Source organism: Pelobates fuscus, chromosome 6, assembly GCF_036172605.1.
Source record: "Pelobates fuscus isolate aPelFus1 chromosome 6, aPelFus1.pri, whole genome shotgun sequence".
In the NCBI taxonomy this organism is placed as follows: domain Eukaryota; kingdom Metazoa; phylum Chordata; class Amphibia; order Anura; family Pelobatidae; genus Pelobates; species Pelobates fuscus.
The window spans coordinates 60,591,644-60,607,032 of NC_086322.1; the positions used below are offsets into that span (position 1 = coordinate 60,591,644).

A 15,389-nucleotide genomic window follows, 5' to 3' on the forward strand; every position below is an offset into this window, starting at 1 on the left:
CACCTCGTTCAAGCTGCTCTGGTTCCTTGATGAGCCAGCTGCCCGTGAGTTAACATGTCCCGTGGAGAAGCACTCTGTCCTGTAAAGCCTCACCACAAAAAAATTAAATAAATAACAGCACTCGGAGTGGTGAGTTTAGTAAATGTTCATATCAGTTTAATACCTTCCGCGTCTCCTATCAGTGGACGTGTATATGGCAGCCATTTTAGGAACCGCACACCTGGGACCCGAGCAAGTTCACCTCGTTCAAGCTGCTCTGGTTCCTTGATGAGCCAGCTGCCCGTGAGTTAACATGTCCCGTGGAGAAGCACTCTGTCCTGTAAAGCCTCACCACAAAAAAATTAAATAAATAACAGCACTCGGAGTGGTGAGTTTAGTAAATGTTCATATCAGTTTAATACCTTCCGCGTCTCCTATCAGTGGACGTGTATATGGCAGCCATTTTAGGAACCGCACACCTGGGACCCGAGCAAGGTCACCTCTTTCAACAGGCGACATGATTTGGCCCTGTAAAACTATCCTGGATATTCTCTACAAGTTCTATGGATATGGCATTGATTTATGTAACAGGGAGATGGAAGAAGATGCTTGGTCGGTCCTCTTACTTGAAATTTGTGGCACTGCGCGGGCAAGCTAATGTGCCACCAGATAGGAGTGGTGAGTTTAGTATTGTTCATATCAGTTTAATACCTTCCGCGTCTCCTATCAGAGGACATGTATATGGCAGCCATTTTAGGAACCGCACACCTGGGACCCGAGCAAGGTCACCTCTTTCAACAGGCGACATGATTTGGCCCTGTAAAACTATCCTGGATATTCTCTACAAGTTCTATGGATATGGCATTGATTTATGTAACAGGGAGATGGAAGAAGATGCTTGGTCGGTCCTCTTACTTGAAATTTGTGGCACTGCGCGGGCAATCTAATGTGCCACCAGATAGGAGTGGTGAGTTTAGTATTGTTCATATCAGTTTAATACCTTCCGCGTATCCTATCAGTGGACGTGTAAATGGCAGAGATTTTTAATTGTTGAATCTTTTTTTGGGTTTGGTTTTTGAAGCCACAGTGCTGCACCAGTGGGCCTAAAAATTAGGCATGTACACATGCCTGAAAAATTTGGTATTGTTGCAGCCGCTGCTGTAGCAGCGGGCAGAAAAATTTATGTTTGTTTCACAGGCAGAAAGTGCCCTAAAACATGGCGGCTTGAACCCTAGTTGGTGGCGGATAAGTCACGCAAGTCAAACGTCATTCAGAGCTAAAATACAGCAGCGTGTGGACCATTTTTAGCCCAAGGCAGCTCATCTCATCAGGCCTTTTTTAATCGAATGTATCGCCCAGTGTCAGTCCCTTCGGGATACATCCCTCATTCATCTTAATAAAGGTGAGGTAATCTAGACTTTTTTGACCTAGGCGACTTCTCTTCTCAGTGACAATACCTCCTGCTGCACTGAAGGTCCTTTCTGACAGGACACTTGAAGCGGGGCAGGCCAGAAGTTCTATCGCAAATTGGGATAGCTCAGGCCACAGGTCAAGCCTGCACACCCAGTAGTCAAGGGGTTCATCGCTCCTCAGAGTGTCGATATCTGCAGTTAAGGCGAGGTAGTCTGCTACCTGTCGGTCGAGTCGCTCTCTGAGGGTGGATCCCGAAGGGCTGTGGCGATGCATAGGACTTAAAAAGGTCCGCATGTCCTCCATCAACAACACGTCTTTAAAGCGTCCAGTCCTTGCCGGCGTGGTCGTGGGAGGAGGAGGAGGATGACTTCCACCTCTCCCCCTGTTAGATTCCCGTTGTGCTGTGACATCACCCTTATACGCTGTGTAAAGCATACTTTTTAATTTATTTTGCAAATGCTGCATCCTTTCCGACTTGTAATTCGGTAACATTTCCACCACTTTCTGCTTATACCGGGGGTCTAGTAGCGTGGACACCCAGTACAGGTCGTTCTCCTTCAGCCTTTTTATACGAGGGTCCCTCAACAGGCAGGACAGCATGAAAGACCCCATTTGCACAAGGTTGGATGCCGAGCTACTCATTTCCCGTTCCTCCTCCTCACTGATGTCATTGAAGGTATGTTCTTCCCCCCAGCCACGTACAACACCACGGGTACCAGATAGGTGACAACGAGCACCCTGGGATGCCTGTTGTGTTTGGTCTTGCTCCTCCTCCTCCTCCTCCTCAAAGCTACATTCCTCCTCTGACTCCTCTTCCTCACAATCCTCTTCCAGCGTTGCCGCAGGTCCAGCAAGTGATGCAGATAAGGCTGTTTCTGGTGGTGATGGTGACCACAACTCTTCCTCTTCCTCTTCACGCTCATCTACAGCCTGATCCAGCACTCTTCGCAGGGCACGCTCCAGGAAGAAAACAAATGGTATGATGTCGCTGATGGTGCCTTCGTTGCGACTGACTAGGTTTGTCACCTCCTCAAAAGGACGCATGAGCCTACAGGCATTGCGCATGAGCGTCCAGTAACGTTGGCAAAAAAATTCCCAGCTCCCCAGAGGCTGTCCTAGCACCCCGGTCATACAAATATTCATTAACAGCTTTTTCTTGTTGGAGCAGGCGGTCGAACATTAGGAGTGTGGAATTCCAACGTGTAGGGCTGTCGCAAATCAAGCGCCTCACTGGCATATTGTTTCGCCGCTGGATATCGGCAAAGTGAGCCATGGCCGTGTAGGAACGCCTGAAATGGCCACACACCTTCCTGGCCTGCTTCAGGACGTCCTGTAAGCCTGTGTACTTATGCACAAAGCGTTGTACGATCAGATTACACACGTGCCATGCACGGCACATGTGTCAACTTTCCCAACTTCAATGCCGCTATCAAATTCTTTCCGTTGTCACACACCACTTTGCCGATATCCAGTTGCTGCGGAGTCAGCCACTTTTCCACCTGTGCGTTCAGGGCGGACAGGAGTGCTTGTCCGGTGTGACTCTCTGCTTTCAAGCAAGTCAAACCCAAGACGGCGTGACACTGCCGTATCCGGGATGTGGAATAGTACCTGGGGAGCTGGGAGGGTGCCGTTGATGTGGAGCAAGACGCAGCAGCACAAGAGGACTCAGCCGAGGAAGTTATGGAAGAGGATGGAGTAGGAGGAGTAGAGGAGGTGGCAGCAGGACTGCCTGCAATTCGTGGCGGTGTCACCAACTCCTCTGCAATGCCACACATTCCTTGCTTGTCAGCCGTCAGCAGGTTTACCCAATGCGCAGTGTAGGTGATATACCTGCCCTGACCATGCTTTGCAGACCAGGTATCAGTGGTCAGATGGACCCTTGCCCCAACACTGTGTGCCAGACATGCCATGACTTCCTTTTGCACAATCGAGTACAAGTTGGGGATTGCCTTTTGTGAAAAGAAATTCCGGCCGGGTACCTTCCACTGTGGTGTCCCAATAGCTACAAATTTTTTGAACGCCTCAGACTCAACCAGATTGTATGGTAAAAGCTGGCGGGCTAATAGTTCGGACAAGCCAGCTGTCAGACGCTGGGCAAGGGGGTGACTTGGTGACATTGGCTTCTTACGCTCAAACATGTCCTTGACAGACACATGACTGTGGGCAGATGAGCGGGAACTGCTCAAGGCGGGAGACGGAGTGGCGGATGGTTGAGAGGGGGCAAGAAGGACAGCAGTGGTTGACGTGGCTGAAGATGCTAGACCAGGAGGAGGATGGCGGCTTAGAGTAGGCGTGCTGCTTGTACTCATGTGTTGATCCCATAGGCGTTTGTGATGTGAGATCATGTGCCTTCGCAAAGCAGTTGTACCTAGGTGGGTGTTGGACCTCCCACGACTCCTTTGGCACAGGTTGCAAATGGCATCGCTGTTGTCCGAGGCAGACACACAAAAAAAAATAAGTAAGAAGGTTCCACTTGTGAAGATGGGTCCAAAGGATTGGAGCCACTGCACTGGTGGAACAACACCTTGGTGGACACTCCAGGGGTGTCCTGGGGCTTAACCCCTAGTAGTAAAGTTAGAAACAGATACTCAAAAAGCTGGAGTGATCCAGACTGGCTGAGTATAATACTGGAAAAGATAATGATTGAGTGGATAGATAGATAGCCATACAATATGGGTACTGAGTAATCCAAATTAAGTAAATAAATAGGTATTAAACTAAACCTAGTGTAATCTTGCCTTAAGGGCTCACCTCCAACTAGAACCAGTAGTACCTTGGTACCTATTCGCTCCAGAGATCACCACCGGGTACTGACTTTATTAGACGATAAGGTATGGTCAAGTCCAGTGGCTAGAGCGTGTGGAATAGGTGTCTGTCAGACGGCTGACATAGGTATCTGGAACGGGTCATTGAAAAAAGTCTGGATAATAGTAAGTGCCGAATGGCACTTACTATTATCCAGACTTTTTTCAATGACCCGTTCCAGATACCTATGTCAGCCGTCTGACAGACACCTATTCCACACGCTCTAGCCACTGGACTTGACCATACCTTATCGTCTAATAAAGTCAGTACCCGGTGGTGATCTCTGGAGCGAATAGGTACCAAGGTACTACTGGTTCTAGTTGGAGGTGAGCCCTTAAGGCAAGATTACACTAGGTTTAGTTTAATACCTATTTATTTACTTAATTTGGATTACTCAGTACCCATATTGTATGGCTATCTATCTATCCACTCAATCATTATCTTTTCCAGTATTATACTCAGCCAGTCTGGATCACTCCAGCTTTTTGAGTATCTGTTTCTAACACAAAAAAAAATGCCACACTGCTGAGCTCTGCAATGACGGCATTCTGGTGGTGGACACAGCATGCGTTGATTGGCGTGCTGTCGGGCTGACCCCGGGTGCAAATGCATGCTTTCTGACTGTGCCACTAGCTCCTTGCGACGACCCCCCCCTGCATCCAACTCGTCTCCTCCTCCTCTCTGTCTCCCCATCTGAACTTTCGCCCTGTTCTTCTTCTTGCCGAGCGGGCACCCACGTGACATCCATGGACGCATCGTCATCATCAACCGCTTCGCTTGTATCTGACAACTCAGAAAAGGAAGCAGCAGCGGGTACAACATCATCATCATCACACCGTACCTCCATGTGTTTAATGCTGCCTGCCTGATACACATCCCTGTTATCTACATCCTCTAGCAATAATGGTTGCGCATCACTCATTTCTTCAAACGGGTGTGTGAATAACTCCTCTGACATACCAAGTAAAGCGGCTGTGGTGCTAGTTTTGGTGGTGGCGGCAGGCGGGTGAGTGGTATCTTGAGAGGTGCCTGAGCTAAGCTGGAGGAGGATGTTGCGTCAAGGTTCCGAGCGGAGGCTGTACAAGATTGGGTGTCCTGTGTTAGCCAGTCAACTATGTCCTCAGAACTTTTCAAGTTCAGGGTACGTGGCTTCTGAAAACTGGGCATTATTCTAGGGCAAAAGGGAATGACAGCACCACGACCACGACGGCCCCTGCGGGGTGGCCTGCCTCTGCCTGTCATTTTTTTTGGGATTAGTGGTACTATAAGTGCAAGCTACTGTGAGACCAGATATGATTGGCAATGTGAACTGTAAGAGTTCTGCAGAGCACACACTGTAGGCCTGAGACACCCGCTTGAAGACAAGTAACTGCTATTCAATCTATAACAGTGAAAAACAAATTTTGGTTTTAAAAGCACACTATAGAGACACCAGATATGATTGGCAATGTGCACTGGAACAGTTCTGCAGAGCACACACTGTAGGCCTGACACACCCGCTTGAAGACAAGTAACTGCTATTCAATCTATAACAGTGAAAAACAAATTTTGGTTTTAAAAGCACGCTATAGAGACACCAGATATGATTGGCAATGTGCACTGGAACAGTTCTGCAGAGCACACACTGTAGGCCTGAGACACCCGCTTGAAGACAAGTAACTGCTATTCAATCTATAACAGTGAAAAACTAATTTTGGTTTTAAAAGCACGCTATAGAGACACCAGATATGATTGGCAATGTGCACTGGAACAGTTCTGCAGAGCACACACTGTAGGCCTGAGACACCCGCTTGAAGACAAGTAACTGCTATTCAATCTATAACAGTGAAAAACAAATTTTGGTTTTAAAAGCACGCTATAGAGACACCAGATATGATTGGCAATGTGCACTGGAACAGTTCTGCAGAGCACACACTGTAGGCCTGACACACCCGCTTGAAGACAAGTAATTGCTATTCAATCTATAACAGTGAAAAACAAATTTTGGTTTTAAAAGCACGCTATAGAGACACCAGATATGATTGGCAATGTGCACTGGAACAGTTCTGCAGAGCACACACTGTAGGCCTGACACACCCGCTTGAAGACAAGTAACTGCTATTCAATCTATAACAGTGAAAAAAAATGTTGGTTTTAAAAGCACGCTATAGAGACACCAGATATGATTGGCAATGTGCACTGGAACAGTTCTGCAGAGCACACACTGTAGGCCTGACACACCCGCTTGAAGACAAGTAACTGCTATTCAATCTATAACAGTGAAAAACAAATTTTGGTTTTAAAAGCACGCTATAGAGACACCAGATATGATTGGCAATGTGCACTGGAACAGTTCTGCAGAACACACACTGTAGGCCTGACACACCCGCTTGAAGACAAGTAATTGCTATTCAATCTATAACAGTGAAAAACAAATTTTGGTTTTAAAAGCACGCTATAGAGACACCAGATATGATTGGCAATGTGCACTGGAACAGTTCTGCAGAGCACACACTGTAGGCCTGACACACCCGCTTGAAGACAAGTAACTGCTATTCAATCTATAACAGTGAAAAACAAATTTTGGTTTTAAAAGCACGCTATAGAGACACCAGATATGATTGGCAATGTGCACTGGAACAGTTCTGCAGAGCACACACTGTAGGCCTGACACACCCGCTTGAAGACAAGTAACTGCTATTCAATCTATAACAGTGAAAAAAAAATTTTGGTTTTAAAAGCACGCTATAGAGACACCAGATATGATTGGCAATGTGCACTGGAACAGTTCTGCAGAGCACACACTGTAGGCCTGACACACCCGCTTGAAGACAAGTAACTGCTATTCAATCTATAACAGTGAAAAACAAATTTTGGTTTTAAAAGCACGCTATAGAGACACCAGATATGATTGGCAATGTGCACTGGAACAGTTCTGCAGAGCACACACTGTAGGCCTGACACACCCGCTTGAAGACAAGTAACTGCTATTCAATCTATAACAGTGAAAAACAAATTTTGGTTTTAAAAGCACGCTATAGAGACACCAGATATGATTGGCAATGTGCACTGGAACAGTTCTGCAGTGCACACACTGTAGGCCTGACACACCCGCTTGAAGACAAGTAACTGCTATTCAATCTATAACAGTGAAAAAAAAATTTTGGTTTTAAAAGCACGCTATAGAGACACCAGATATGATTGGCAATGTGCACTGGAACAGTTCTGGAGAGCACACGCTGAAGGAAGGACTGACAGAGCCGCTTGAAGGACACTGACTGGCTGCTATTAGCTTACACTAGAAACCTTTTTTCTTTGTAAAAGCACGCTAAAGAGACACCAAATATGATTGGCAACTGTCAAAGCACGCTGGAACAGGTCTACAGAGCACACGCTGAAGTAGGCCTGACACCAAGACGCTTGCAGACAATTAACTGCTCTTCTATTACAGTGAAAAAAAATTATTTATTTTAAATCTAAAGCTTAAGCTATTGTAAAAACAGATATGAGTGGTGGCACTGGGCAAGAGGGCACAGTATCCACTGTGAACCTCACACAGAAGCTGACAGGCAGGCAACTGCTCTTCTATTACAGTGGAAACAAAATTTTGGTTGTAAAAGCACGCTATAGAGACACCAGATATGAGTGGCAACTGTCAAAGTACGCTGGCAGGGTTGTGCAGGGCACACGCTGAAGGAAGGCCTGACAGAGCCGCTTGAAGGACACTGACTGGCTGCTATTAGCTTACACTTGAAACCTTTTTTCTTTGAAAAAGCACGCTATAGAGACACCAGATATGAGTGGCAATTGTCAAAGTACGCTGGCAGGGTTGTGCAGGGCACACGCTGAAGGAAGGCCTGACAGAGCCGCTTGAAGGACACTGACTGGCTGCTATTAGCTTACACTTGAAACCTTTTTTCTTTGAAAAAGCACGCTATAGAGACACCAGATATGAGTGGCAATTGTCAAAGTACGCTGGCAGGGTTGTGCAGGGCACACGCTGAAGGAAGGCCTGACAGAGCCGCTTGAAGGACACTGACTGGCTGCTATTAGCTTACACTGGAAACCTTTTTTCTTTGTAAAAGCACGCTAAAGAGACACCAGATATGATTGGCAACTGTCAAAGCACGCTGACACAGGTCTGCAGAGCACACGCTGAAGTAGGCCTGACACCCAGACGCTTGCAGACAACTAACTGATCTTCTATTACAGTGAAAAAAAAATGATTTCTTTAAAATCTAAAGCTTCAGCTATTGTTAAAACAGATATGAGTGGTGGCACTGACTGTGCAAATGGGCAAGGCATCCAACCTGACACAGAAGCTGGCAGGCAGGCAACTGCTCTTCTATTACAGTGAAAAAAAATTATTTATTTAAAATCTAAAGCTTAAGCTATTGTTAAAACAGATATGAGTGGTGGCACTGACTGTGCAAATGGGCAAGGCATCCAACCTGACACAGAAGCTGGCAGGCAGGCAACTGCTCTTCTATTACAGTGAAAAAAATGATTTCTTTAAAATCTAAAGCTTAAGCTATTGTTAAAACAGATATGAGTGGTGGCACTGACTGTGCAAATGGGCAAGGCATCCAACCTGACACAGAAGCTGGCAGGCAGGCAACTGCTCTTCTATTACAGTGAAAAAAAATTATTTCTTTAAAATCTAAAGCTTAAGCTATTGTTAAAACAGATATGAGTGGTGGCACTGACTGTGCAAATGGGCAAGGCATCCAACCTGACACAGAAGCTGGCAGGCAGGCAACTGCTCTTCTATTACAGTGAAAAAAAATGATTTCTTTAAAATCTAAAGCTTAAGCTATTGTTAAAACAGATATGAGTGGTGGCACTGACTGTGCAAATGGGCAAGGCATCCAACCTGACACAGAAGCTGGCAGGCAGGCAACTGCTCTTCTATTACAGTGAAAACAAATGATTTATTTAAAATCTAAAGCTTAACCAATTGTTAAAACAGATATGAGTTGTGGCACTGACTGTGCAAATGGGCAAGGCATCCAACCTGACACAGAAGCTGGCAGGCAGGCAACTGCTCTTCTATTACAGTGAAAACAAATTATTTATTTTAAATCTAAAGCTTAACCAATTGTTAAAACAGATATGAGTGGTGGCACTGGGCAAGTAGGCACAGTATCCAATGTGAACCTCACACAGAAGCTGGCAGGCAGGCACCTGCAATTACATTACACAGGAAAAAAAAAAAAAAAAGCAGCCTGATGTTATAGCCCTAAAAAGGGCTTTTTGGGGTGCTGTCCTTACAGCAGAGATCAGATGAGTCCTTCAGGATTGTAGATACCCGAGCCTAGCTATCAATTTCCCTATTTAATCAGCAGCAGCTAAACTTTCCCTCCTCTCACTAAGCATGCAGCTTCAGAATGAATCGAAAATGGATGCTGGGAGGGAGGTTGGAGGGTGTGGAAGGGAGGGAGTGCTGCTGATTGGCTGGAATGTGTCTGCTGACCGAGAGGCACAGGGTCAAAGTTTGCCCAATGATGACGAATAGGGGGCGGATCGAACCGCCCATGTGTTCGCCCGCGGTGGCGAACGGGAACACGCTAAGTTCGCCAGGAACTGTTCGCCGGCGGACAGTTCGGTACATCACTATAAGAATGTTGAATTAAAGAAAATAATGTGGATAAGCAAATGTATCTTTTATGTGTAAAAAATTATGGCCAATGAGGGTTTAATTCAGTTGATGAGCATGGTACGATATGACCATAATATCCACATCCCCACATTTGTTTTCTTCATTTAAAGGTACACTACAGACACCAAAACAACTTCAACTAAATGAAGTTGCTATGGCACTCTTACCTCTAACCCCTAAATTGCCTCCAGCGCCAGTATCAGCTCCTCCCCTGGCATCCGACTTCAGAATTTTCACTTACAGTAAGCGCAGAGTGTTGCCAGGCAGTGGTGCCGCTGATTGGCTGGGATCAGTCAGCTGATGCTCTTAGTGAATGGGTAGTCAATGATTAACCTCAGCGAGGGGATTTAAATTATATTACCTTTAATTATATAGAGAACCCCCAGGAATGGAAATCCAAATGTTAACTGTGTATATAGACTACTGTGTGTCCAAAAAGTATGTCCATTCTAGTCCCTGCATTAAGTCTCGGGTAATGTGTGAGGGGAAAAAGACCATAATCGCTACCGCTGTACATGAAGGTGTCCAGAGAAAAGGCCATAATGGCCACAACCTTTATCTGGACCATTATTTTTTAAGAAAGCTGAAAATGAATGGGTAAAAATATTTTGTCTGGTAGCCAGAGCTTTGGTGACTGGGTCTGAAGCGCTCCAGAGCCCCGTCACACAGGAGCTCCATTACAACTACCACTAGTAAAAGTTGAATTTTCTGCAACTTCTGTTGCCATATGTGTGTAAAATGGGTTATTGATCTCCCAAAGCCAAGCGATATCTTTTGTATGACCATCACACTGCAATGATCATATAGCAGACAGTATCAACCACATAAACTGAGATCCTATCCATGTTTCTTGGGCTCTCTGCTAATAGGATCACGAATGATCGCTGGTATATCGCCATATAAATGAAAGTTTAAATGGACTTCTAATATCTACTGTTATTATGAATTTTTAACCACGCAAGATTTTATTTGTTACTAATTCAATTTATTCTGTTTGAATCCCTGCAGGTATCCTAACAATATTGTGTCTGCCTCTCCTGTTGTTTTGATCTTACAGTTCTGACAGCATGACATTTTATCTATTCGTCATCCGAAGCAGACTCAATATATAGATTACTAAATCAGCATGTTCCCTTCCCAGACTCTGCATTCTTCATTGCGAGCCACTACACTTGGGATTTGATACAGGAAATAAATTTCAATTTCTGTACGTGACATTTTATACTGAGCCATGCACAAGGTGTGTGGTATGCAAAGAAATGTAAATATAAAATATCAATACTGAGTATGGCTTCCGAATATGTATGTATTTATTATTATTTATTTTATATCTTTGTGCAAAATCTTTTACTCCAAAAAGGTGTGAAATTAGTGTGTTGCAAATAAGCGCTTAAAATTCTAAAAGTGTAATAGCAGCTTAAAACACTTAAATGTGGGAATATCCCTATGCCCACATACAAAAAAAATACAAATGTGAGAAAAAAGTGATAAAGTGGAGCGCTTAACAAAATACTAGTGCATTTATATTTACCCTTAGTACAATGGTATATCATGGGTTTATTTGCTGTATACCCGTGATATACAATTGTACTAAGGGTAAATATAATAAATGCACTAGAACTTTGTTAAGCGCTCCACTTTATCACTTTTTTGTCACATTTGTATTTTATATCTTTATTTAGTTTTACACAAGTACAATTATACATATAATGTAAATGAAGTAAATAATATAGAGGGCATACAAAAGATACATAAGGTTATACAATAGCTTTCTAAATCTGAGTTTTGCCATTGTTTACCTTTTTCCACCCTTCCCTCTCTCCTTCCCTCCCCTTCTCCATCCCCCTCTCCACCCACTCACTGGTATCCTGTGATTAGAAGACAGAAAAAAAATAATGATGATTTCCTCTCCTTACTTCACCTAGGAAACACCCGTAGTAGCCACATCTGCCATATACAAGGCAAGCATCATGTTAACCGGGGGTGGCTATTGAGGGGGCTGGATACATCGACCTGAGTCTCAATGGTAACCTGATCCTATGTCTATCCTTAAGTATAGTGTAACTTGACTGCTGGGTAGTTCTGTCAGCCCACGATTAATGAATAACAGTGTTTGTCCTATCAGTTGGTGATGGGGCTGTGATGCTGTCCTATTGATCAGTGTTTGACCTACGGGTACAGCCACGGAATTCATATCTGCATGCACCTCTCTAAATGGTGCCTCTAAGAGAATAAGTCAGATAATCTATGTTATAAATCTCCTCGACCTTTATCATCCACTGCTGGAGCGAAGGAGCACTCGGTTTTTGCCATATAGCTGGGATCAAGCAGCATTTAGAAGGTGTGGCGCATTCACGTCATGTAATAAAACCAGTAATGGTTGAAAAGGAAGATCAGTGTCAACTACCTCCAAGATCAAGGAGTGGATCCATCTCCAGGAAGGGGCAATGAACAGAGCATGACCACCACATATGTAGAACCATTTTGAACTCCTCTCCACATCTCCAACATATATCTGAGAATCCTGTGCATATACAATGCACAACTCAGTGGTCCTGTTCCAGCGTGAGTATCTTGTAGTTCACCTCTTGGAACTTAGAACAAATTTAACTCTGATGGGAGAGTATATTTATTGGTCTAAGAGTGATACCTCTAGTTCCTGCTCCCAGTTTGCGACATTTCTAGAGGGCTCACTGTGAATAGCAGTCAACAGCATGTTATATAATAGTGATATAACACGAGTCACATGAATTCGGGAGAAACAGATACTCTCAAATTGAGTCAAATCCCTGTGGATAAGGTGCTTGCTCAGAATAGATGTGTAGTATGCTTGGACTTTGAAGTAGCAGAACCTTTAAACAAGACTCGGAGCCAGCTCTGTGGGCAGACTCTGGGGGTTGCCAGGGCCCCAGGTCTAGAGCCGAGTATGGGCTGCCAACATTTCTGATAGCAGCCCCGTTTATAATGCCTAATTTAATCCAATCTAAAAAGCACTCTCTTTAGTCAAAGGAATCTTGCAGCATCAAAACAACCTCAGCTTAATGTGGTTTTGGTGTATAGATCATGTCTCTGCAGTCTCACTGCCAAATTTTCTGCCTACTAGAAGGTAAATTCCTGCTTAGATGTTTAGAGTATCCCTTTCAGCTCTGGTAAAGTCAATCTCATAGATCCCCAACAGATGGACTAAAGTAGAGGGGAAAAAAGGTACTCCCCTCAGCGGAGCACATCAAACATAATTAATTATATTTATGTAAATACACTTCTGGACATGTGTAGGTGTTGAACGAAAGACAGCATTTTTTTTCTTTTCTTTTTTTTTGTGGTTCATGTAATTACTTGATTTAGAATTTTTTTGCAACACAATTACTACTTCTTAGCTCATTTGTGTTGTTTGGGAGTTAATGATGCAATATATCTTTTATCTTTTAGGTTAATTCACTTGTCATTTCCATAGATTATTGTTGCAGAAAATTGCTCATCAAATAATGACACTGGAGGCTGATCTGTAGGTGTTGTCATTTTCTCAAGGAAAGGTTAAGTTTATTGAGGTTGCTGATATATTCCTCATCATTAGATTACTTTTAAATAAAAAAGCACACTAGAGTGGGCAGCTCTCTAAAAGTATATTAAACAGTCACTAAAACATTTATATAGTAAAAGACAACTAATAAAATGAATGTTTTAAAGCCTTTTAACGTTAATGAAGACTAAACCACATTCTCCACAATTGTATTTGCAAAACATACTTGATTATAAAAATGTCAGAGTTAAGTATTTTAAATTAGAAGAAAAATGAAGGCAGATTATGAACGGGCAAAAATGACAGTCCCTATGTATGTAGTGCATTTTGATTGAAGTCACTGTTGAAATTAGTAACGCAGAACATATAATGTGAGTCTCTTTATGAAACATTAATTCAGCAATTAAAGAAGACTATGAGGATTCTTGCAGAAGAAAATCGTGGGATCATTAGGATAAGTCTCACTAAAAGGGCTTATGCAGTCAGTTGGGACATTCTCAAGGCTGTTTTGAAGAAGCACAGTTTTTGTGGATGAAACTCTCATCTCAATCTTGTGGAGAACTTCTGAAGACATGGCAAAGAGACATAGACAGTGTCTCACTCGGCAAGCTGTAACAACATCGGTATCCAGGGAAGGGATAGCTGCTATTGGCATTAGGAAAGTATAAGTGGATGTCCTTTGTTTTTACACAAAACCCACAAGTCCTAGGAAGTATTCCTGTGGGGCAGTCCAGGCCTGAGGTGCAGGCCACCAACAAAGCAAAAACGCGCATAGAGCTGGTCTAACAAAGGTCCTGTGCAATTCATGCCTTTCCCCTCACACATGTAGTTCTCTGCCTACAGGCATCCCAATGCACCTCAATTGATTTTAATCAGGAGAATGTTATGGCACAGAACCTGGATAAGGGGGTAATTTCCCTAATGCCCCTTTGCCAACCCTCCTCTGTCATTATTTACTATATTACTTTAAAGGAATACTATAGGGTCAAGAACACAAACATGTATTCCTGTACCAATAGTGTTAAAAGCACTATCTAACCCCCCTTGCCTCCCTAAATCAAGTAAAATCTTACTCGTATTAAGGTCTGCAGCTACTTCCTCTTCCCCTAATCTGCCTGCTTGGCTGACATCATCAAAAGTGATTATTTGAGCCAATCACAATGCTTCCCCATAGGATTGGCTAAGACGGTCAAGGAGGCAGCACAAGCCAAACACAGCCCAGCCAATCAGCATCTTCTAATAGAGATGTATTGAATCAATGCATCTGTATGAGGAAAGTTCAGTGTCTCCATGCAGAGGGCGGAAACACTGAATGGCACTGCCCCAGAAGGCACCTCTAGCAGCCATCTGAGGAGTGGCCAGTGAAATTATGAAAAGGTTGTAATGTAAACACTGCATTTCTGAGTTTTGTGTTTACTGCAAAAAGCCTGAAGGGAATGATTATACTTACCAGAACAAATACAATAAGCTGTAGTTGTTCTGGTGACTATAGTGTCCCTTTAATAATATTGTGTGGCTCAGACTTTGCAGTTCTGTACCAAAGACATAGAATTTTTCATAACTTTCAGTTTATCATGTAAATTCCTATTTTTCACAAAAGGGATTTTTCATCTAAATAAGCAGGTTAATGCATTGCATTTAAAGCATTGTTTATACACAGTATTACATCTATTTTTTTCTTTGTAACATTTCAATTAAAAGAACAAGAAAACAGAAATGTATCTTACCTTTCCAAAACTCCCCTTTCCAATAGCGCGCAATATTTGAAAGTGGTCAAAATCAACTGTAAAAAAAAAAAAAAAGAAAAGTAACATTAAATCAAATTATTGGAAAATATTTAGAGCGCTATTAATGATATATTTATACAGAACATAAAAAATATAACATAACTACAAATAAAACTAACTGTGCCCACTCCCATGGGTGTCCACAGACATTTTCCACTGTGTGCGCCCCTTCCCATTTATATAGCTATATCTCCAACGCCATTCTACTCTCCAAAGGATAATTCTCTGATATGCTTGCCTAAGTTTA

The 15,389-nt window shown here is 43.4% G+C and overlaps 1 protein-coding gene across 1 annotated transcript in view; it reads right to left on the minus strand.

Moving 5' to 3' along the window:
- The window catches only part of STK32B (serine/threonine kinase 32B), a 227,830-nt gene that overhangs the window by 156,654 nt on the left and 55,787 nt on the right, over nucleotides 1-15,389 (minus strand). Inside the window, exon 2 of the mRNA XM_063457772.1 lies at nucleotides 15,083-15,138. Within this exon, the coding sequence (XP_063313842.1) occupies nucleotides 15,083-15,138 (56 nt within the window). The remainder of the gene's footprint in view (nucleotides 1-15,082; nucleotides 15,139-15,389) is intronic.